Here is a 26,034-nt window from a genome sequence, read left to right on the forward strand (position 1 = left end):
TCAATTCCAAGACAAATCCAACAACAGCTGATTTGTCTGTTTGCTTTCCTACCAGGTGCATTGGCTTGGAGGTGCTGGGACATGGTTAAATGCATATTTGAAGCAATTACCCAGACAGATGATTCAGGCAGAGATTAAGCAACAGTGAAATGGCTTTATCCTTGAACCACATAGAAAGAAGACATCTCAATTATGTGCTGACTTTGGCACATGACACACCTATCGCTTGTTGAGTCAAAGTTATCACATTGTCTATCAATGCCCCAGTTTGGGAGTTTGGATCCAGTGAGTGGGTAATAAATGTTTAATAAATCTAACGCAAAATGCCAAATGGAAACTCACAATGTCCTCTCCATTTCTGGAACGGAGTAAATCATTGTTAATCAAAGCCGTAAACCTGTCACCCTGTCCCATGTTTGTAAAAGCCACTTTGTTAATTAAAGAACAATGTTAGAAAGAAAAGACACCAAATTATAGGCATTTCTAAACCCCTAATGCTGGAGTTTGATTTTTTTTCTAGTTGAACTTCCTTCCAGTTAATAAACATGTAAAGAGACCATCAATGGGCAACAATGGAAAGGATTCAGGTTGCTTTGTGGATACAGTATAAATCCTTAGCTGTTGGCATGAGGGAGACAAGGGAAGAGGGGAAAAAAACACAGGTTCATTATACTGGAAAGGTTCCCTCTTAAACCTTATCCAGCATGAATCAAAGTGAAAAATCTGGTATCACTGCAACGAAAATTGGATTTAGCTCATAAGCTAAAAATGAGTTTCTCTCAAAGAAAACAGGGCAAGAGCTTTTGGAGCAAATACCAATTGCACATCTTGTTGACATATCAACATTCCTAGCCTACCCACTCCCAACCTTCAGCGAGATTTATACCCAGAGCATATTTTGGGGGAGGTTAGTGGAATAACGCTCTCAGCTCTTGGGCATGAGGAGTTGTATACCATGGAACTCAATGGAATGGAAACTTTAGGGATGTAACAAGAGTCATGCTGTGATGTGCTCGAGTATCAAGGCAAATCAACATTTTTAAACGGAAGATGTGTGGGTGTATCAACCAGGCAAATGGGCCATTTACCAAAGTGTCAACTGCTTACTGCCTCTCTCCCATCGAAGACACAGCCCCCACCTCCCACCTTCTCTGAGCTCTGCACTCTGTGTATTTACAGTGACAAACGTGTGTTCTCCCCCTCTGTCTCTTTCACGAATATGGTGCTTACCTTCGAAATAAACACAAATGAGATCATATCACCAGCCCAGAAATCCCCAAAGAAGAAACACAAAACCAGTGGAAAATACTTGAGGGTTATAAAGTGCATATTAAAGTTTTAGAGCTTTGGGAGAGATGGGAGCGTAGCAGATGCAAAAGCCAACAGGGGGTCAGATTCTGCATCAAAGCCATAAAAATATACAGCCGCCGTAATGGGCAATTATTCTTTGCATTTGTGCGCTGGTTTGAATTTGCATGAGGTTGCCATATGCCCTGGAAAAGGTGTGCCATCAGAATGGAGAAGAGGGCTTTCTCTTTGTCCCTCTCTTCTCTCCCTTCGGACCAACATGCCACCTTTCCCCACCCTTTGAATGGTTTAAGACCGAGAGATGTCCGTGCTAATTTGGGGTTGAATTGTTCTGTGGGTAATTTATGCTAGGAAATGCTCACACGATTCTGGGGGCGCAGACATGCTTTCAACAGCAGGTTCACAGGTCTGCAGGATTACCCTTGGGGGGAACTCCTGTTCCATGTGTTGGACCATAAATTAAGAAGTGGCATAGTAGGTAATATGCCGAGGTGAAATAAACAGCCAGCTATAGCTCAATTGTGGAGGCACAGCACTGTGTGATAAACATCACGTTGAATAGTCAAGAAAAAAAAAGGGATTCTTTTTTCCAAATGACAGAAGTGTTTGCTTATTTTTTCAAAACGGATCTCAAACAAAAGTACATCAAACTGGCTTAAGACAGAATTTATACGCAACTAGGTCACTATCTTTCAATGACATTAAATAGGGAATTTAATATGAAGGAACACATTTAGTTCTAGGTCAAAACAAAAATGGAAAGGCTCTCAATTTTGTCCAAATTCAGCAATTTCAAGGTTTGGGGAGAAAAAGGGGGTGTTCCACCCATTCAGTCACTTACAAAATGACCAGAATAGCCACTTAATTTGTTGGAATCTCTGATTCTCATATCTTGTCTATCTATCCCTGAAACACACATTTGGGATTGACTCTTGTTTCATTTCAAAATGCATGTTGATATTAAATACCGCTGTTTAGAAGTGAATAAATCCACATTTTGGACAAACAGTTCCTTACAGGACATCCTCATTTGAGATGCATTGAACAGGAAAACAAAAATTTCTAATTAATGTACAAGGCTAATCACCATTCCCCACATGGAAGAGTAATTTTTCACTGTTCATTTGCTGGGTTTAATCTCAAAACTGACATAACAGGAACGCAATGTCCTATAAATCTACGCTCATTTGTTTCTTTAATATCCATATTCCATTGAACTACAGCTGCTTGTTGCCGCAGTCTATTACAACTTGCAAAAGTGTCGATAAAAATATTATGAAAGGCAAGATGTGTTTCTTCCTTGCTGCGCGTGCCATTTATTTGGGAAAAAGACAATAAATGGCTTGCGGATTGTCCCCCCAGCCTGCTGCTTGGTGGGTGATTAGTGATTAATTACCTGGCAGCAAATTGACATGGCACGAGGAAATTGACACAGCCCTGATTAATTAACTTTTTATGGGTGGCAGTTACTCACAAAACATTGCGCACCATAATTGAATCTCTTTACACGGCATCATGGTACAAAAGTTTTAGTCAGGTCCAAATTAGCCAGAAGTTTCTAGGCTGTTCTAGGTCTGATTAGGATGTGTCGAAGGAGCTGGCAAGAACTTGAACTTGGAGAGAAAAAGGACATTAGCTGGAGGGAGAAAAGACAGTGCCACTGGACGGGCTGGACTGCCCGAGCTAAACTTATTGACCTAAATCTTTACTGTCTGAGGTTGCAATGCCGACTTTTCTTCCAGCCTCCCGTGGTTGCTGCTTCTCAGGGGCTTCTGCAGATTCTCTTTCCTTTGTCCTTTCCCATGGTTGACTTGATCCCCTCACTCAAATGTTTGCTCCAATGTCACTTCCTCCCCTAAGAGCTTCTCCCCAGTTCTTCAATGTCTCCCAGCTGCTGCTACTGTCACTATCCTTTTCTCTCCCCTTCACTCATCCGCCTCTTACCACCTCACTGGATGGCATCTCTCCATTGGGATGTCTTAAGGACTTATTTTGGTCAATGCCGTGACTCTGGAAACTATAGGATTAGCTGGCCTCGGGTAATTACTGAAATGTTTACTGAGAATCTTGTAAGACGGGCTCAGAATGCCATAATAGTTCAGCCACAGAGGGAAAATGGGGGACGGTCCTCGAACCTGTAAGAATGCTGCTCATGAGTGGTGTCTATTCTAAGAGAAAGTCTGGCTTAGTGAGAACATTACTGTCGAGGGACTCAACCTCACTTGAGAGAAGTCCAGACAATGCTAACTAGAAAAGTGCAAGCAAAGCCGTGATTACAGTTGACAAAAGTACAACGTCCCATCCTCCATGATCAGACAGAGGAGATTCAACTGTAGGCTCTATCAGCTTCTATTTACTAACACTAGCTAACTGCCAGACCCAAAGGTTAACTCACTAAATCTTTGCGAAAACACACATGCCGGGTGCAACTCCTACCTTCACTGTCCCGGGGAAAACAGGAAGATGGAGAACAGCTCAGAAACCAATGCTCTGCACCCAAACAGCTGGACATTAGAGCCCAAGGTCTTATCTATTGTACAACAAGGCAACTAGGCAGCTGGGATCAAGGCATCCCATGTTGGCCCTGGGCAAAAACTTTGCACTCCCACTCTCTCCGTGCCCCCTAGGGGCTTCTCAGTGTTTATTTCCCTCCTACAGCCTGTACAAGGGTTTCATCGTCTCCCTGTATCCGTACCACGGCCAAGAAAACCGGCCCCAATTCGTCATGGACCGAGTTAATTTGCAGGGGAATCTGTTGACAAGCCTCCCTGAGACCTCAATATGCTCCTTGTTGGGGGCAGAGGGTGGCAGTAGGGGGAGGGCAGGTGCCATTTCTTCTGTTCTATATTTATGTTCTGAGATTTCAAGACACCTGGAAGGGCTTTGCTCCTTTTCTGCTAATTGGATACAGGCCACAGGGATCACTACTGATTTATGTTCCCGATAAGAGTCCAAGGCAAGCTGTTTTCCTTCTCCAGTGGGGTTTTGCTCCACATCTGGATGGGAGCCAGGGGAGCCACACACAATCCAAAAATATTGGGGAAATGGACTCTTCCAGTGATGGGAAGCTGTGGTATGCGAGCGTGGTATTATATCCACAAACCTAACTACTATCAAAACAATGAGCTCCTTTGACTAACTTCAACAAGAAATTTTCTCCACGATTTGAGAGCTTTGAATAAAAAACTTGCATAATATTTGGGAGTATTCCACTTGTTTTCTAAATATAAGCAATGTATTAATATTATTATCACTCATAACTCTGTTAGAAACAGTCTCTTCCTTAGAAAAGAAATACACAGGTCGCCTAGCAATAAAAAACAAAGGAAACTAAATGCAATGAACACACAGAGATGATTTACTCTGAGCAGTGAATCTGGTGTTCCCAACGCAGAAATGCTTCCCAAATTAAAAACAAATTCAAAAAGCGGCAACAACAACAAAAAAACCCCACACACAGTGCTCACGTGAATATTCTTTCATCGTTAGGTCTTTGAACAAGGACAGCAGCCTTCGTTTTAACTAATTGCCACATTATTCCCGCTTACCTCCCGAAGTTAGCTGTTGTCTCTTTTCTCCTGGGTTACAAATGGTCTGATTAATCCAACAGACATGTGTGGTGAATGCCATGGCTGCCGAATGCTCAGAGATAGGCTTTTACTGTGCAGAAGACGTATTTGTGATCTGTCTACTCACAGGTATTGACAATACCCCCCCGGGCAGGATTTCTGTAACATTTCATTCAGCAAAACGAGAATGAATCTCAATCTTGGGAGGCTTTAACTTGGCGGGACCGCAGAAGGCATTTGCAGAGGTGCTTTCTGTCATTTGAAGGAACACGGGAGACAAAGCCGTGAGATGCTGAGATCTATTTTAATTTGGATGAAGCAATTTGCCATAATCTGTTCGTTTGACAAAGCCTGTACCGGTGTCAATTTAGCTTTTATCAAGCAGCCAGAGGAAAAAAAGGCAAATAATTTATATAAATAATTACCTTATCGAGTGCGGATACACAGCAAAGTTTCAATTGTTAAATCATTCATGATCTGGCTAACAGGTGGCTGAAACAGCAAGCTCGGAGAATTGCCTCTCCAGGTAGGAAACAAGGCAAGTGAGATAAATTAGCTTCAGAGGCTGGATGGGTTTCCCATGGTTCTCTGGGGCTGCTGCAGCTCCTGAACATGAAACTCTCAGAGCGGGGTTGGCAGTGGTGCACAGGATGGGTACTAGATGCAAACGCACCGGTCACTTCACTTCCATCCTGTATCTTTCGCTGTGGGTACAGATGGTCGGCGCTGGGGCCATCTGATTTTGAGAGTCAGCTACCACACTTGGAAGGCTGAATCCCAATCCTTTGAGCCACTCCCCACACAAACCTTGAGGACAGATGTCATCCGGACCTATGGATCATGTGCCCGAGCTGGAACCCACCCCAAACTCCCATCTATAAGAGACCAAAGGAGAACCATTCAGAAATAGGCTGTCCAGTCACTAGGTTAATATGAACATTCCCAACTAGCTTAAAAGTCCCAAGAAGATGCCTTCTATGAAAGAAAGGCAAAGGGTAGACATCTGTTTGAGGAGCAGTCTGAATGGCTCTTTACACGAGGGTGCTCACAAGTGGGTAGGTATTGATGAGTGTGTTCCTGGTAACCAGCCTTGGCCACAGTCACACCACTAGTATACCATGACAATGGACACCCAACTCTGCCTGAATCCAGGTCTTGTCACTGAATACATTGTTGCTTAAGAATTCTGTAAAACCAGTACTAAGGATGAGGGTTTGCCAGCAATAATGAACCTTTGGGAAATGCTTCTTCAACCCTAGTAGCAATTACCAAGGGTGGGTATGATATATATCCTCGGACAGGTGTGCCCATAGAAGTGGTTCTGGTATGTTTGTTTTTCTATAACAAGCAATTAGGCATGAAGATCCTATACTGTGTGCAAAAACAAACAAACAAACAAAAAACCCAAGGAGACAGATTGAAAATATGTAGTGTGTTATTTGGTCCTAAAAACTGCACTTTGTAAACACTCCTCTCCCCAATTCTCCAGAAGCAATAAAATAGCTTCTGGCATGACAGTACTTTTACATCAATGAAAACATGATTTAAGAAAATGGTGTTTTTGGAGTGAAGCAGGTGTTTACATTACCGTGTTCAAATGAGCTGGGCAAGGCTCTTTTCCCTTCCATGGAGGCAAGCTCAGCTTCCCATCCTGACTCTCTGCACTGCACTGGGAAATGTGCTCTTTGAGGAGAAATAAGGCAAGGGGAGGAGGGGGCCACTTCTGTGGTTGGGCACATTTTGGTGCAAGAAGCACCAAGAACCACCGCCCCCCCCCCCCACCCTGTGCTTGAATTACACGTCACTGGATGTTCTTACTCCCACTTCTAAGCTGTTCACTCCCAGCCGTGCAGACTTTGAGCTGACTTGGCTCAGTTTACAAAGCTGGGTCCCCTAGGAACACACACCTGCTACATTACATCAAGTGGTCCCCTTTATGGTCCAGGAATCAAACAGGATCTTATTTTTGGCCCCTGAAATGTTCAGGTTCGGTCTGAACTCAGAATAGCTTCCCCCCCCCCCCCCCATTTTAAATCCACGTTAGTTTGAGAAAGCAAATGAAGTCCGGATGAGTGCTCAAAAAATTATTTTTTCTAAAATAAGATTCTCAGCCCACTGAAGGATTTCTCTCTCATCCCCACCAAGGGCTACAGGAAGGTAGGCATGGCCCCAGAGTTAAACGCGGGAGCTGCACCAGGCAGTTTGTTGGTCTTACAAAAATGTGAGCATTAAAAAGTACTTTCTGTCAAGGCTGTCATAGGACTTGGGGTTTCTAGGGAGCTCCCCCAGAACAACTGCCTCACTGCCTTTCAGAAACATCTCGTCTCGGCCTCGTTCTCTGCCTGTGTACACACTGGAATCCCAGGGCAACGTAGTTTATTGTTTTAATATCTGTCTAACACAAAGCAAACCATCCTCTAGTGACTCCTTATCTGTCATATGTACTTCTGTGAAAGAAATATCAAGACAAATAAGATGTTTGGGGGCACACCACGGGATGGTAGTTTTTGCAATTGGCAGCCTTTTGCAGAAGCGAGACCCCCATCTGCAAAAGACTAAAGCCACTATTCTGCATTGAGATTAATAACCAAAGTGCCAGGAGAGCTAGACGGCAGCCGCCTGAAATGTGGCTGCTTCTTTGCAGATTCTTTCCTGTAAACAACTGAGGATGTTCAACTAGTGGGCTCTCCCACCCCCCCTGGAAATTGTTCTTTTTTTTGGTTTTGTTTTAAAGGGACAAAACAGTAACAACAAAGTGGTCTAGGTCAGGAGCTAACCCTGTTGGGGCAGTAGTGGGGCATGGATTGAAAATACAACTAAACCTGTTGAGGAAACCGGTGTCCAGGTGAAATAACTACATTAACATAGGAGCTAGCAAAAACCTGTTAAAAACAAGCTGTTCATGAATCAGAGCTGTGCCGAACCGTGGGAAGGCAGGGCTGATGGAACAAGGCAGAGGAGACGGTGCTTCAGCCATGGAGAGGCTGACTCTGGGATTTGGAAGACACAGGTGGCAGGTGGCAGCTGGCAGCTGTGGACAGTCACAGTTCACTAAGTCAGGACCTGTGCTGTGACTGAGGCGACAGGCAGGGCACGGCACATTAGGTGTCTCAAAATCTCCACGTCCCTGGGTTCAATGAGGGAAATAGGATTTTAGCAGGCAAGTATGTCTATGTATAGTGCTGGATGATGGTGAAACAGCAATATTTAACGGACCAAGAGGCACCAAAAAGCTATGTGAACAATGGATAAGTCTCCCATCAGGTGTGGTCCCCAAATAACCCTGTAATTTGTTTGCAATTCTGAGACATTAGCATTACGTATCTATTATCTGTCTTGCCCACTAGAATGCAGCACTCGAGAGGCTGACTTAGGGACGGCTTGCTCATGGAGTATTTATAGTGCCTGGAACTGTACCTGGAATACAGAAATAACTTGATAAAGACCATCAAAGAACTGATAAATGAGTGAAGAATAGAAGGGATCATTTCAGAGAGATGATGACAGAGGGGACACAGGTATGTTGTCATCATAATGCTGAGCCACAGATGTCGAAGAAGCAAGGCACTGATTCCGGATTAGAAGGAGCCACTCCAGAGCACCTGTTCAACCAGAAGTTGTGGAAGGAGCCAGAAACAGCCCAGGCAAATGATGAGGCATCCTAAGTTAATGGAGTCTCACCATGTATCCCAGGGAAACTGAGGCAGGTCTTGGAGAAAGCCAACAGCACCAAAAGCCAACAGCAGGTCTTGGAGAAAGCCAACAGCATCAAATCCACCTTTGTTTGTTGATGGTTATGAGGGCAAAACTAAGTCAATCCATGATCTAGACTGAATTCATGTATATATCTTACTGTGATGTGTACCAAGAGAAGGGTATTCTGTTTATGTGCCTACTTTCCACTATTGGTTTTAAACTGTGATAGAATGGCAAAAATGCAAAAAGCTCAAGGGGGTACACACTGAAAAGAAGGTTCCTTTTTCTCTCCCTCCCCAAGTCCTGGTGTCCTGCCCTTTCAGGTAAGAATGTTAGCCTAACAAAGGGGTTGGTAAACTACTGGGCCCTCGAGGGCCACACAGGGCCCCAAGACAGCCTGGTCAATAAAGGGTTAATGGAAGCACAGCCAGACCTATTCATCTATGTACCGTCTGTGGCTACTTTCAAGCTATGGATAGAGTTGAGTACTTGCCAAGAGAAAGCAGACTGCCCATAAGGCTGGAAATATTTACTCTCTGGCCTTTGGAAGAATAATTTTGCCAACCCTGGCCAGATGCATCAGACGGGAAAGAAATGTCTCTGTAGCAACCCAGGGATGGGAAAAAGGAAGCACAAGGTTGGCCTGAATGCTGAAGCTGGACAGCTGCCTAGAAGCTGCACTTGACCACTCCCTTCTCAGACATTTCCAGGAGGGAAGCATGTGGCCTCTTCCATCTCCCACCCCGAACGCGTGGGTAAATTTAGACACTAGTTAAGATGGAAGGCTTGGGGTGGAGTTAGGCTGGGTTTGAAGGTGATCTGGTTGGGGCATCTTAAACAAATTTCTCAATCCTTCTAATCCTAAATTTTCTCAAACGAAAAGGGACATAAAAATCACAGTGATTTCATAGTTTTCTTGTGAGGATTAAAGGAGAAGGTTCATGTGAAGAGCTTAGCTGAATGCCTGACATATAGTAACTGCAAAGTAACACTTACTCAATATTAGTATTGTTACTATTATTTTTTTATTATTAGTTCAGGGCTGGAACAAGGTTAGAGTCAGGTGCTCATCTTGGTGCAAAATATAAGGGGAGGTGGCTCCAGTAATCAGGATAAATCATATTTCACTGTAATTTTTTTAAAAATTAAATTTTTATTAAAAAAATCCATGATGAAAAGACTCTCAAACTTTAAAAAAAGATGTGCTATCCTGAGCATATGGGACCCTAAGGTTAAAAAAAAAATCAATAATACTCATCTTGCCTTCATGGAAAATTTTGATATTTTGCTCATCGTTGATTTTTTCCATTAACTTCAACTTTTAAAAATATTGCATTAGAATATTATTTATCTTGGCTACTGAGTTTTTTTGGCTGAAGTGAGTCCCTCTCTTGTGTCACCCTCATCCCGGCTCAGATTATTCTTCCTTTTAAGTGATTCCTCTAGAAAATATTAGGAAAGACCTTTCCAGAGCCCCACAAAGCTGAGATACTAGAGACAGAGAAAGAACACGTGGGTTTTTAAACCAGTATGTCAGTATCACAGTGACCTGTAAGTGTACTTTCCATCAACTGTGCTCAGTCTAATGACATTTTCTGTGTTGGGCAGAAGAAAGAGGAAGCCATAAATTAATTTAGGCTGTTACTTTAATTACAGAAACCAATGGAAGTTCTATCAATTACTTAAAAGTAGAAGAGAGCAGGCCTGATTTATGTATGTTTCTGCCACTTAAATCATTGCTTTATGAATTCCACACAATTACTTCCATAAAATCTGCAATCAATACATCAATTAAAACCATGCTACCACCGCTTGCCCTTGAGTTTCATAAAAGTGAATAAACGAGGAAGTGATTTTGCATTTTGATAACATTTAGCATCCTGAGACTGTGGTATCAGATTCTGCCTCCCCCACCTCCCCACTATGGTCAGGTGTGTAAAAATTTCAGGGGGAGTTAACAGTCATCCAGTCATCTTCCTTTTCCTTTAGGATTTGTTCCTCATATGGATCTAAAGTTCATCTGTGGTTTCCATGTCACTGTGCGAAAATGCACTTGTTTGCATTGATAAGCATATGGAACCACCGGCAGATTGAGGCTGGAAAATGTTTCTCTGACTGTTGACAAATAAAACTGTATCTCTGGTACTTGCTATGGACCAAATAGTATCCACCCCCCCACCTCCCCCCAAAAAGTTGTATGTTGAAGGTCTAATTCCCAAAGTGATGCTATTTAGGGAGGAGACCTTTGGTTGGTAATTAGGTTGAGATAAAATCATGAGGTGGGGCCCTCATGAAGGGATCAGTGTCCTTATAATAAGCGACACCTGAGGGCTTGCTCTCTCTGCCGTGTAAGGACATAGCCAAAAGGTGAACATTCATGAGCCAGAAAGAGAAGGGTCATCAGGAATGACCCTTGCTAGGACCCTGATCTCACATTTTCAGCCTCAAAAACTACGACAAAATAAATTTCTGTTGTCTAAGCTCCCCCAGTCTACAGTATTTGGTTATGGCAGCCTGAGAAAAGTAGTAAGAGTGCCGAACAATACCCACACCGGACCCGGATTTTGTGACCTAAAGTGGGATCTAAAGCCGGTAGAAGATGATACCGACATAGTTGCCCATGTATTTAATAATGTATAGTGGAACCTAAGCAAGATCCAATTCCCCAAAACGGAAATATGTTTGCAATACCTGGGCGATTCCTAGGTTATTCTCCCTGATGAATAATTCTCTCTCAATGGGAATTACAGATAAAATCAGAAGAACCCAGAAGAGAAAGGGGCAGATACATACTGGAAATCCACAAGAGGTAATGTCCACGGGATGATTAATGTGGTGAATCTGATGCTCCTCATGAGGAGAAAGGCAAATGGAAACAAGAATAAACTGAGAGGTGATTTTTCACCCAACCAGTTTTCAACATTAAAAAGAGCACAGGTGGAGCCAAGATGGTGGAACAGAATGGAAGTTTTTTGTTTTTTTTTTTGCTTCTTGCATCCATGAAATACAGCAAGATCAACACTAAACCATCCTGCACGCCTAGAACACTGATTTGAGGATTAACACAACAATCTGCACAACCTGAACCACAGAACTCAGCAGGTACATGGCACGGAGAGGTGAGCTGGGGGAGAGAGAAGCCGGCAGAGGGCAGGGAGCTATTTTGTTTGCACAGAGAGGCCAGAGACAGGGAAGAATTTGGGAAAAGCACCTCCCTGCCGCGCAAAAAAAAAAAAAAAAAAAAAAAAGCAAGCAGCTGGAGAGACAGGAAAAGTGGAAACAGCCGCAGGGACTGAACTAAAAACGGAGGGAGGAGAAAGGAGAGGGTTTAAATTCCGTTAAGACTCTGTAAACGGGGAGCGCAGAGTCTGAAACTCCTCGCCTCCATACCTGGCGGTGCTCTGGTGGGAAGGGCGAAACCTGGGGCCGGATGCGTGTTGTGATTTTGCATGATCCCTCCAGCGCTGCCGCCACACGAAATTGCGTGAACCTTCCTTGGGGCGGGCTGGCGCCCAGCCGCAGTATCAGCAGAGTCCCGCCAACGTTCCCGGGTGAGACCGGCACCCGGCCATTGCTCGGGGAGACCCTCCCGCAGAGGATCTGAGCGGGTCCGAGAGGCGGTCCCTCGGAAGTGAGGCGTCGGGAAACACAGCCGCGACGGAAATAAAACTCAGGAGGGAGGTGCCGCCCAGCAACCTGACGGCTTGCTCACGGACAGTGTAAAAGCGGGAGCGGAGGAAGCCCGAGACAAAGGACGGGAGCGTGACTGCTGGTCGGGAGAGCACCTACACTGCTACACTGGGTAGTTGTGCGACGCCATGCTCACTATTCCTGCGCATGCGCATACACACCTACAAGCGGCACAATACTCCACCCCGGTAAGTTGGGCAGCGCCATCTAGTGGAGAACGGAGCCATTGCACTAAGCCCCGCCCAACCAGGCCAACCTCGTTCTTCAGGAACACAGGTCTCTCTGCCTGCTTTAGTGTACTGACTATAAAGTGCTTCATAGTTTGACTTCTAGGGGAAACCGAAGTAATTTCAATCGTATTTCAGTCTGTTTGCTGGTCCATCTATTCGATTTCCTTTTTTTTTCATTTCGTTTTCTTGAATACAGAGAGAGAAAAAATTTATTTTTATTTTCAATTCTTATTAAAAATATTTTTCTTTGTTTTCTACTATATTTTTTTACTTTGTTGTAAATTTTTCAAATTCTATTTTACTTCCATCATTTCACTTTATTCTATTTCATTGTATTCATTTTTTCAAATTTTCCAACGTTTTCCTCCCCCCCTTTAATCTATCAAGCTCCTTTCAATAACCAGACCAAAACACACCTAGAATCTATCATCATTTATTTGATTTGTGTGTGTGTTGTTTTTAATTTTTTAATTTTAACTTTTTTTTTTTTTACCTTATCAATTCCTTTTCTTCCTTCAGAATGATGAAATGAGGGAATTCACACCAAAAGAAAGAGCAAAAAGAAATGACAGCCAGGGACTTAATCAACACGGATACAAGCAAGATGTCTAAACCAGAATTTAGAATCACGATAATAAGAATACTAGCTAGTGTCGAAAAGAGATTAGAATCTTTCTCTGCAGAGATAAAAGAAGTAAAAACTAGTCAGGATGAAATAAAAAATTCTATAACTGAGCTGCAATCTCAAATGGATGCCACAGTGGCAAGGATGGATGAGGCAGAACAGCCTCTCCTTATGGAGAATAATGAAGCAGAAAAAAAGAGAGAAACTAAGGCAAAAGAGCATGATTTAAGAATTAGAGAAATCAGTGACTAATTAAAAAGGAACAACATCAGAATCACAGGGGGTCCCAGAAGATGAAGACACAAAAATGGGTACAAGGCTTATGTGAGAAAATCATACTGGAAAACTTTCCTAACCTGGGGAAAGACACAGACATCACAATCCAGGAAGCACAGAGGACTCCCGTAAGATTCAACAAAAAACAACCATCAGTAAGGCATAGCATTGTCAAATTCACAACATACTCAGGCAAGGAAAGAATCATGAAAGCAGCAAGGGAAAAAAAGTCCTTAACCTACAAGGGAAGACATATCAGGTTTGCAGCAGACCTATCCACAGAAGCTTGGCAGGTCAGAAAGGAGTGGCAGGATATATTCAATGAACTGAATTGAAAAATATGAAGCCAATAATTCTTTATACAGCAAGGCTGTCATTCAAAATAGAAGGAGAGAGGGGCACCTGGGTGGCTCAGTCGATAAACATCCAAATTCAGCTCAGGTCATGATCTCGTGGTTCATGAGTTCTGGCCCCGCATCGGGCTCTGTGCTGACAGCTCAGAGCCTGGAGCCTGCTTCAGATTCTGTGTCTCCCTCTCTCTCTGCTCCTCTCCCACTCACACTCTGTCTCGCTCTCAAAAATAAACAAACATTTTTAAAAAATTAAAAAAAAAAACAAAATAGAAGGAGAGATTAAAAGTTTCCCAGACAAACAAAAATTAAAGGAGTTCGTGACCACTAAACCAGTCCTGCAAGAAATTTTAGGGGGACTCTCTGAGAGGGGAGACAAGATTACAGAAATACATACATACATACATAAACATATAAATACGTAAATACCAAAAGCAACAGAATAGCAAGAACCAGGAAACACCAACAGAAACTCCAACTCTACAAGAAACATAATGAAAATAAACTCCTATCTTTCAGTACTCACTCTAAAAGTCAATGGACTAAATCCTCCAATCAAAAGACATATGGTAACAGAATGGATAAGAAAACAAGATCCATCTATATGCTGTTTACAAGAGACCCACTTGAGACCTAAAGACACCTTCAGATTGACAGTAAGGGGATGGAGAACCACCTACCATGCTAATGGTTGACAAAAAAAAGCTGGCATAGCCATACTTATATCAGACAATTGAGACTTTAAAATAAAGACTAAAACAAGAGATGAAGAAGGGCCTTATATCATAATTAAGGGGTCTATCCACCAAGAAGACCTAACAATTGTAACCATTTATGCTCCAAATGTGAAAACACCCAAATATATAAATCAATTAATCACAAATATAAAGAAACTCATTGATAATAATACCATAATAGTAGGGGACTTCAACACCCCACAGATCATCTAATCAGGAAATGATGGCTTTGAATGACACCCTGGACCAGAGGGACTTAACAGATATATTCAGAATATTTTATCCTAAAGCAGCAGAATATACATTCTTCTCCAGTGCACATGGAACATTCTCCAGAATAGATCACATACTAGGACACAAATCACCCCTCCACAGGTACAAAAAGATCAAGATCATACCGTGCATATTTTCAGACCACAACACTATGAAACTCAAAATCAACCCCAAGAAAAAATTTGGAAAGGTAACAAATACTTGGAGACCGAAGAGCATTCTACTAAAGAATGAATGGGCTAACAAGAAGTTACAGAGGAAATTAAAAAGTACATGGAAGTCAATGAAAATGATAACACCACAGCCCAAAACCTCTGGGATGCAGCAAAGGTGGTCATAAGGGAGGGAAGTAAATAGCAATCTAGGCCTTCCTTAAGAAGGGAGAAAGGTCTCAGATACACAACCTAACCCTACACCTTAAAGAAGTGGAAAAAGAACAGCAAATAAAACCCAAAACCAGCAGAAGACAGGGAATAATAAAGATTAGAGCAGAAATCAATGCAACTGAAGCCAAAAAAACCACAGTAGAACAGATCAATGAAACGAGAAGCTGGTTCTTTTAAAGTATCAAAATGGATAAACCACTAGCCAGTTGGATAAAGGGGGAAAAAAGGAAAGGACCCAAAGAAGTAAAATCAAGAATGAAAAAGGAGAGATCACAACCAACACACCAGAAATAAAAACAATAAGAGAATATTATGAGCAATTATACACCAATGGGATGGGCAATCAGGAAGAAATGGACAAATTCCTAGAAACATATACGCTACAAAAACTGAAACAGGAAGAAACAGAAAATTTGAACAGACCCATAACCAGTAAAGAAATCGAATTAGTAATCAAAAATCTCCCCAAAAACAAGAGTCCAGGGCCAGATGGCTTTCCAGGAGAATTCTACCAAACATTTAAGGAAGAGTTAACACCTATTCTCTTGAAGCTGTCCCAAAAAATAGAAATGGAAGGAAAACTTCCAAACTCTTTCTATGAAGCCAGCATTACCTTGATTCCAAAACCAGACCCCACTAAAATGGAGAGCTATAGACTAATTTCCCTGATAAACATGGATGCAAAAATGAACAAGATATTGGCCAACCAGATCCAACAATACATTAAAAATATTATTCACCACGACCAAGTGGGGTTTATACCTGGGATGCAGGGCTGGTTCAATATCTGCAAAACAATGTGATTCATCACATCAATAAAAGAAAGGAGAAGAACCACATGATCCTCTCAATAGATGCAGAGAAAGCATTTGACAAAATATAGCACCCTTTCTTGATAAAAACTCTTAAGAATGTAGAGACAGAAGAATCATACCTTGAGATAATAAAAGCTATATACGAGAGACCCAATGCTAATGTCATCGTCAATGGGGAAAAACCGAGAGCTTTCCCCCTAAGGTCAAGAACAAGACAGGGATGTCCACTCTTGCCACTGTTATTCAATATATTATTGGAAGTCTTAGCCTCTTCAATCAGATAACACAAAGAAATAAAAGGCATCCAAATCGACCAGGAGGAGGTCAAACTTTCACTCTTTGCAGATGACATAATACTCTATATGGAAAACCCAACAGATTCCATCAAAAAACTCTTGGAACTGATCCATGAATTCAGCAATGTGGCAGGATATAAAATCAATGCACAGAAATCGATTGCATTCCTATACACCAACAATGAAGCAACAGAAAAAGAAATTAAGGAATTGATCCCATTTACAATTGCACAAAAAACCATGAAATACCTAGGAATAAATCTAACCAAAGAGGTGAAAAATCTATACACTGAAAACTATAGAAAGCTTATGAAAGAAATTGAAGGAGACACACACACACAAAGGAAAAATATTTCATGCTCCTGGATAGGAAGAACAAATATTGTTAAAATGTCAATACTACCCAAAGCAATCTACATATTCAATGCAATCCCTATCAAAATAACACCAGCATTCTTCACAGAACTACAACAAACAATCCTAAAATTTGTATGGAACCAGAAAAGACCCTGAATAGCCAAAGCAATCCTGAAAAAGAAAACCAAAGCAGGAGGCATCACAATCCCAGACTTCAAGCTGTATTACAAAGCTGTAATCAGCAAGACAATACGGTACTGGCAGAAGAACAGACACTCAGATCAATGGAACAGAATAGAGAACCCAGAAATGGACCCACAAACATATGGCCAACCAATCTTTGAAAAAGCAGGAAAGAATACCCAATCAAATAAAGACAGTCTCTTCAGCAAGTGGTGCTGGGGAAACTGGACAGCAACATGCAGAAGAATGAACCTGGACCACTTTCTTACACCATACACAAAAATAAACTCAAACTGGATGAAAGACCTAAATGTAAGACAAAACGGCATCAAAATCCTCGAGGAGAAAGCAGGCAAAATTCTCTTTGATCTTGGCCGCAGCAACTTCTTAACATGTCTCCTGAGACAAGGGAAACAAAAGCAAAAATGAACTACTGGGACCTCATCAAAATAAAAAGCTTCTGCACAGAGAAGGAAACAATCAGCAAAACTAAAAGGCAACCGACAGAATGAGAGAAGATATTTTCAAATGATGTATCAGATAAAGGGTTAGTATCCGATATCTATAATGAACTTATCAAACTCAACACCCAAAAAACAAATAATCCAGTGAAGAAATGGGCAAAAGACATGAATAGACACTTCTCCAAAGAAGACATCCAGATGGCCAACTGACACATGAAAAAAATGCTCAACGTCACTCATCATCAGGGAAATACAAATCAAAACCACAATAAGATACCACCTTACACCTGTCAGAATGGCTCACATTAACAACGCAGGCAACAACAGATGTTGGCGAGGATGTGGAGAAAGAGGATCTCTTTTGCATTGTTGGTGGGAATGCAAGCTGGTACAGCCACTCTGGGAAACAGTATGGAGGTTCCTCAAAAAGCTAAAAATAGAACTACCCTACAACCCAGCAATAGCACTACTAGGTATTTATCCAAGGGATGCAGGTGTGCTGTTTTGAAAGGACACACGCACCCCAATGTTTATAGCAGCACTATCAACAATAGCCAAAGTATGGAAAGAGCCCAAATGTCCATTGATGATGAATGGATAAAGAAGATGTGGTATATGGGGCACCTGGGTGGCTCAGTCGGTTGAGTGCCTGACTTTGGCTGAGGTCATGATCTCGTGGTGAGTTCAAGCCCCACATCAGGCTCTGTGCTGACAGCTCAGAGCCCGGAGCCTCCTTCAGATTCTGTGTCTCCTCCTCTTTCTGCCCCTACCCCTCCTCTCTCTCTCTCATTCTCTCTCTCAAAAATAAATAAATATTAAAAAAAATTTTTAAAAAGAAGACGTGGTATATATATATATATATATATATATATATATATATACACACACATATATACACAATGGAGTATTACTTGGCAATCAAAAAGAATGAAATCTTGCCATTTGCAACTACGTGGATGGAAATAGAGGGTATTATGCTAAGTGAAATTAGAGAAAGACAAATACCATATGACTTCACTCCTATGAGGACTTTAAGAGACAAAACAGATGAACATAAGGGAAGTGAAGCAAAAATAATACAAAAATAGGGAGGGGGACAAAACATAAGAGACTCTTAAATATGGAGAACAAACAGAGGGTTACTGGAGGGGTGGTGGGAGGGGGGATGGGCTACATGGGTAAGGGACATTAAGGAATCTATTCGTGAAATCATTGTTGCACTGTATGCTAACTAACTTGGATGTAAATTAAAGAATAAATTAATTAATTAAAAAAAAAAAAGAATGTTGGGATGGAACCACCAATCCCAGGTTTGGGAAGCTGGATGTGGGATCAGAAGCACTTGTATGTCAGGGCACATGTGAGGATATTTGCGGCAGGCAGAAGTGGTATGTGGAATGACTGTGGCCAGAGGACAGCTCAATGAGCATTCACACATGGGACAGCATGAAAACAGCCAGACAGCTGAATGGGAGGTAGTCACAAAATATGATTAATATGTGTAATGTGCCCATAATATGTATGTGTACAGTCCCCTCTGTAGAAAAGCAAACAACTAACACCTCCATTCCATGTGTGTTTGTCCTTCTTTGCATCCTATTAATGGAGAAAACGTGGAGATAAGGGGGTTGCTTTCTCGTTGTATGTTTTGGGATAAAATGGGGATATTATTACCACATCATTCCACACATATGTGAGTGTGTGTGTTTATTAGCATGCTTCTCCAATTACAGTGAGCACACATCACATTTGTCATTTAAAATCTATTCATGAAATTGTAAAGAAAAAAAAACAAAGTGGGTAACATTGACCTACTACTTCTTATAGAAATAAGGGCCCGTGACAGCTGGCTTTGCTAATCCAAATGAGAAAGTGACTTTGCCATTTATGAAACCTTGGATCTACCTCTTGATATTTCAAATAATAAAAAGGGGAGGTAATGTTCTAATTTGGAAGAGAGGTGACAGTTTCTCTCCTTTCCTATTTTTGCCCAGAGTCATTTCGGATAATATGCAAGCGCTGTATGCAAACAGCGCTGACCATAAAGCTGGTGACTCTCCCTGAGGCAGGAGCCTCCAGACCACTGGCCCCAGGGCTGCGTGGGCAGTGAGCAAGCCCACCAGCCCTGCCCCCCGCTTTCAACAAACCTCGCTGTTGAGGGGTTGGTTGTGGGCTATGCAAAGCAACCACAAGGCAATTAAATTAATTAAAATTAGTTCAGAACTAACAAATCAGCTCATTGAATTCCTTTAATTTACTTGATGAAAAGTTAATGTTTTAAGACAAAAATATTAATATTAAATGTTTTCCACTTGGTACAAGGTGATCTTCCCTAATTCTCAGGAGTTTTTGCCTTGACTTCATTTGTCTGCCAGAAAGTAGGCTCACTTTACAGTCTGGATGCTAGTGGTTCATCAGAACATGTGAGAGAATGTGTGATGTTTCATGATACAACTTGAATTGGGTTTTCACACCAGGATAAAGGTCAGGATGAGGAGGAAAAACTGGGATCAGTTAGGAAGAATGGGGAGAATCTGTAGGATTAGGTTCTAATGACACAGAGCCATGAGTGGAAATCTCTCTCTAAATGCTTTCACGGCCTGGGTCATATTAGGATGATTCACTTAAGTAGGTGGAAAACCCATTATGCAAAAGTGCATCTTAAAAAACAGATAACCTCAAGTAGGAATTATTTTCATTACAGAGGAATTCAGCAGGGTTCCTTTAAAAACCATCTCCCCTACTGCATTTAAGGGTGTTATTTACAGATGATTAGCTATTTGGCTAGGCAGAGGGGCAATTTAAGTCTAAAACATCCAAGGCCAGTTAAAGATCCATGGGAGGAAAAACACCACAAACTCAGGAGTAATCATGGAAATCAGTGAACACACAGGATCCAATTTACCAAATTGTAATTTATACACACCTTTCTTCAAGAGTACAATTCTTGGATAGCCATGAGAAATATATGCATTTTCAGGTTAAAAAGCAGGTGTCTCCTATAAGACTTCTGAGAAGTAAGGGACCTTCAGCTTTTGGGAAGAAGGCTGGATGGATTCTTAGACAAAAAGAGGCCACACCATTCGGACCCCAAAGACAAGAGATGTGGCTCTCGGCCATGTGTATGTCAGAGCCAGAGAGGATATGAACTTCATGTGGCCATGTGCATGCCCCTGGTGTGTGTGTGTGTGTGTGTGTGTGTGTGTGTGTGTGTGTGTGTATGACATAGATAGAGAGACAGAGGGCAAGCAAAAATGGCCCTTTACATGCTAGCAGGATTTTGTTTATAGAACATAGGGTGTGAATTTGCTCTAGAGCCTTCACCTTAATCTGGAAGAGAAAATCCAGATGTTATACAGAAGCCAGACAACTTGCACACAGTCGAGTCCTCAAAGGTGTTGCTCACTTGGACAACTAAAGCAGAGGACCTGAGCAATGTGTCTCAGGGAGGAATGGATTATCTTGGCATTCAGGACTGTGGCCTCAAGATGGAAATAATCTACAGTCCCTCTGGTGACCCACGTGGGGAAGCAGAAGTCTCATGTAGTTGTCTGTCCTTACAAAACACTAACCAAGCTTGTCTGTCTGGGTACTGTTGCTTAAGGGATAGGCAAGTAAAGATTCTTATTGTAAGAAATTAGTTTTTGCTTTGTTATGGGGTAGGAGGAGCAGCTATTTATTAGTGGTTGTTTCCTTAGCACTACTCTGTACAAGGACATTTCTTTAATATTTCTGAAAAATTCCTAACCAACCTAAGTGCCCAACCCTGAAGGGGGGGCAGATTAAAATATAATATCATGAAATGATAGAATATTATGAGGCCATTAGCATATTTTCAGAAAGTGCACATGACATGATAATAAATGAAAATAATAGGATGAAATTGTGTAGGTACTATGATTGATTATGCAATTTAAAAGTGAAGGGTATTGGACACACATTATATAGTTTCTATCATTATTATAAATTTTTACTTCTAAAGTCAGGAAAAAAAATGTATAAACCGTGAAGTGATATTACCATTTTGTATTTTCAATAATTAAACGGACCCTTTATATCTGAGATCAACACACCTTTTCTGTAAAGTGCTAGAAAGACAATATGTCAGGCTTCATGGACCATCTCTGTCTCTGTCACACGTTGTCTTATGCTTTTGTTTTGTTTCTATAATCCGTTGAAAAATCTAAGACTCATTCATAGTTCACAAGCTTTACAAAAACAGGCTGTGGGCTGTGGGTTGGATTTGGCCCCTAGGCTGCAGTTTGCCGACCCCTGCTTCAGATGACATTGTTTCCTCTGTATAATTCCCCCACTTTAAATATGAAGAATTTGTGACATCTTTCCATGTTTGACATTTATGACACACAATTTCCCTAAAGCTGCCTTAGAAGAACTACCAATTCAAACCAGCCAACTTGGAATTCATTTGTTTTGTTCACTTCTGAACAGGGAACTGAAACGGAAATGTGTATTTCATATGATCACTGAAAGCCATGCTTTCCAATATGGTAGCCATTAGCCCCATGTGGCTAATTAGACTAACATTAATTAAAATTTAATTAAATAAAAAATTCAATGCCTGTGTTCCACGAGTCCACGTACTGGACAGTGCAGATAAGGAACATTTCATCTTAGTTCTATAGGACAACGATGTTACAGAAAACAAAACAAACCAACACTCTGGAATCCAACCATGGTAAGTTTTGAATCACCAACGTTCCTTCTGAAAATAATATTTATAGAGGAGGTGGGGGATAGGGACAATGGAATGATGATGATATTTAGGGTCAAAGGGAGTCATAAAAGCAGTCAAACGCTGAATAATTTCCCAGTCTCCAAAAACCGATCTACCACATTGTGTCTGTGTGATCCTGGGTTATCACTCCATCGTGGTGCCCTCCACTCCTCCGCTGTAAAACAAACGTTATAATACCTACCTGGTGCAGACTTCAAGGATGAAACGAGGTTCACATGTGAAAATGTGTACTAGTGTCCTAATTCTATGACATAACATGCACACACATTTACACCGCCCAAAGGGGGCAACTTCCATACATTTAGAAATAACCACTTCTTGCCAGTATGTTTAGATTCTTGTATCTCAGGGACACAGAAAGATACCCTGAATTTAATGAGTGCCCACACTGCTATTGAAGATACGAGGCTGGTTGGGAGGAACACAGGCTTCCCCTACAACCTGGTGCCTTCAGAAACTCTCAGGTTTGTCACAGGCATGTTTCTGGCTCCGGGTGACTGCTTCTAACCTGTGCCCCACAGCAAAGAGTTCGGTTTTTGTGAGCCTTCGGGAATTGAGATGCTTGGGAGGACTCCTCCCTGTCTCATCTTCACATGATCATCGTGTGCCTCTTGCCTCTGCTTTCCACCATCCCTCTTCTCTAACTGGCTTCTAGCAGCCCACCTTCCCCTGTCCCCACACTCACTTTTGAGCACTGATCCCAAAGAGGACCTGTTTGGCAGTTAAGGGGATTTCATCACCCATGAAATACATGAGAAAGTCTCAGCTGTGGCCAGGGGTCTTTTTGAGGAGAAGCAAACCAGCTCGGGTAACCATGATGGAATCCATGAGAACTGTAATTCTTCAACCTGTTCTAGGAACTGGGGTGGGGGTGGGGCATTCTCCACCCTGGAGCATCCATCCCAGGCAGAGAAATCCTTGGTTCTTCCACACCAACATTGTGACCTACCTTCCATATTTACTTTTGGGCCTTCTCCCCACTTGATGCCCACATTCATATCTATTAAAGTAGCTTTTATTGCTATTTCCCCCACCCAGTTACATGGGGGAGAACCACATTCTTCTCTCTCCTCCCCCTGCTCAATAGAATCACACAGCAAAGGGCAGAACAGCCTTGCAAACAAGTCGCTGTTTTCCAGTGAGAAAATGGTGCTGGGGAGTGACATCCAAGCACCTGTTGCTAGGGGAGGGTGTCGCTTGGATGGCCTGCATATTTTACATACATCCATTATTTTCATGTTAATTTGCAAAGCTGGGATAGAAGGCAGGCAGTGAGCTTTAGACCCCCCTCCCCCCACCATCATGCGCCTTCCCCCCCAAATGAATGCCCCATGTCCCATCCATTGGACCTGATCCTGACAGGTCTTAACAAAGGATGACTGGGGCATCTGGGAAGTGAGCATTCAGATGTAATGAGTGAAGGAATTAGATGCTAAGGCGACAGGGAACACAGAGACATGCTTATGGGAACCAACTTCACCTTGTGGAGAGCCAAAGGGAGCGTGGAGCAGAGAGGGAGGGGAGGGGAACTTACATGGCAGGGAGGGTGATTGGACTCAGATTTATGTCACAAAACAGGAAGAGAGCCACAACAGTGGGCTTACTTGCGGAAGTATATACAAGTGAACTGGGGGCACTGTACATGGAAGATCCCTCCTGGTTTGCCTGGCACAACAGCACCGTACCTATGAGAGAGAGACAGATGGCATCTGGTTGGGGAACAGGCACACTGCACCTGAGAGTTCACGGCAACGCAAACAAGAAAGGCAGAGACACGAACACATAGCCACATCCCCGTGCCCATCGTGGGAACACCCACGGGAGCCCCATCTCAGCCGAAGGGACTCGGAAGCCCACCCTCCCCACCCCTCCAAGAAAACGTCACTCCTTGTCATCCGGGCTTTGCGTAGCGGGGTCTGGCAAGCCCCAGGACCCGCCTTCAGATCAGTGATGGTGGCAGTGTGGCATACTTCAGAGGGAGCCTAAGAATTATCAGAGGGAAGTAGATGATAAGCCTGGCTCAGACACCACTTAGCTGTGTGATCTTGGTAAGTCACTGTACCTCTCCGTGCCTTGGGATTCCCATCTGGAAAATGGGGTGAATATACCTACCTCCAGAAAGGGTCGTGAATCGTATGGCTAGAGATGCGCCCAACACAGGGGTTGCCACCTAATCATCACTTAGCAAAGGGTCAGCACGTGCAGGGCTTTGTTTGGAGAAAACTTTTCCTCCCCCACACTTTACACCTTCTGAATTCGTTCTTCAGGGGAAGAACAGAAGTACAGCAGGGAGGCAATGAATGCAACTTTCACCTTCCAAGTGACCCATCTGGGGGCCCACGCTGGGCTTGAGGTGAGACAGTCTTTGGCTTCTGCGGTTTCCCACTTGTTCCCAAAAGCTCTCAGGCTTCCAGTGGGAGAGCTGTCTCACCAAGCCTGCAATTCAGAGCTGACTGTCCTCTGCCTGATTTAAAGCAAAGGGCACCGGGCTTCTCCTGGCACAATGGAATTTTACAGCGGGGAAGCACGGTGGAATCTGGAGATATCTCCTCAATCTATGATGTGTTTTGAACATCCACCCACTCTGAGGATGAGCAGGGTCAGGAATCCTCAGGGTATCAAATCCGTTCTCCTGCTGCTGCAAAGCTCACATTCAGAGACTTTGAAAAGGATGAGAGACACGTCTGAGGAACTGTCAGCCCATTACTGACGACGGAAATGGGCTCCTGTGTTTTCTGTTCACTTGCCTGGCTGGGCAAGGGCAGTGCCTCCATTTGGTTTTGGATCCGCTACCTATCGCCACAGCCGGAAGGCTTCCCCCATGAGAAGAAGCCTGCCTTACTGTGAGCTCACCTACATATGCTTGGAGACTTGCCCCTCCTTGCTCACGAAGGGGTTCTAGAATCCTAAAGTATCTTTCCCAAGGCCAAAGGAAGTGTAGTTAAAACTTGCAGCGTGAGTGGGGGTTTGCCAAGCAGAGAGGGATTGCCATGTGAACCATTAAGAGGCCGCCATCTTTCGTGAAGTGAAAAACGAAACACAGGTCCATGACCTCCGCTCCACCATCCTTCAGGTATGGAGCCAGGATGCATGGATCCCATGAGGAGGGCTGAGAAGGCTTCTGCAGATGCCACTTCTACCCTCTGTTCCCTGTGTTTCCCTGGGTTTTGTACATGATTTCCAGGTAAAGCAAAGCTCTATTACAATCCCTCCCTCCTTCACTGGCTCAGCCACATCCATCCATTCTTTGACAAGGAGAAGCAGCCCATGGACCATCTGAAGAAATGTCCCCTGATCCTTCTGACGCTTACCCTGGTATCCTACACTTACAGCCGGAGAAGAGCCCCCCACAAAAGTCTGGGTATGAGTGAATGACCTCTTGGCAGTGAATGTATTCAGAGTCTGGTTGGGCCTGAGTCATGATCAGACTTTGCTGAAGTGATGGTTCTTTCTAGTTTATTAGAAAAAAGAAAAAAACTTAACCAACATATAAGCGGGGACTTCATTCACATGGTCTGATTTCTCCTCAGCAAGTCCTTCTGGTTTGGGCAAGAAACTGGCATAGTATGGCAATTAACAGCAGACAAACTGAACACCAGATCTTTGGGGCATGGGGTCCAAAATCAACCAACAGGATGGGCTACCCACCCGGAGGACATGCCCTGACCCCCGCTCTTCTTTATCAATGAGTACCGAGTCTGACTTTGCAGACGCATCCATCTCTGTGTTCTTGCTCATTGCTAGAACCTTAGATACACAGTAACATCTCTATAGGATACACCGATGGCTGCCACATCAGCACCTTCTAGGGGGGGACCCGTGAGAAATTCCATGGGTCTCTCCTATCCACTTCTGGTTAAAAACCACTTTTCAAAATGAGATCTGAAGTTTCTTGGCGGGCTGTGGTTTCAAAAGAAACATAGCACAGTTGTAGCAAAAATATATCCAGAAGGACATTGCGGTATTGTGCAGTCAAAACCTTAGGGTCAATTTTCAACACTCTCAATGCAATTTACAGAATCC

General features: G+C 42.8%; 1 protein-coding gene across 39 annotated transcripts in view; it reads right to left on the reverse strand.

The window, feature by feature from the left end:
• The window catches only part of RBFOX1 (RNA binding fox-1 homolog 1), a 2,063,692-nt gene that overhangs the window by 61,979 nt on the left and 1,975,679 nt on the right, over positions 1-26,034 (reverse strand). For 28 of the 39 annotated variants that reach the window (XM_060648403.3, XM_060648390.3, XM_060648391.3 and 25 more), the window contains one exon: positions 23,616-23,696. The exons of the other annotated variants lie outside the window; for them this stretch is intronic. In XM_060648403.3, the coding sequence (XP_060504386.1) occupies positions 23,616-23,696 (81 nt within the window). The remainder of the gene's footprint in view (positions 1-23,615; positions 23,697-26,034) is intronic. 39 annotated transcript variants of the gene reach the window in all.

The sequence above is a fragment of the Panthera onca genome, chromosome E3 (genome assembly GCF_046562875.1).
Source record: "Panthera onca isolate mPanOnc1 chromosome E3, mPanOnc1 haplotype 2, whole genome shotgun sequence".
Taxonomy (NCBI): domain Eukaryota; kingdom Metazoa; phylum Chordata; class Mammalia; order Carnivora; family Felidae; genus Panthera; species Panthera onca.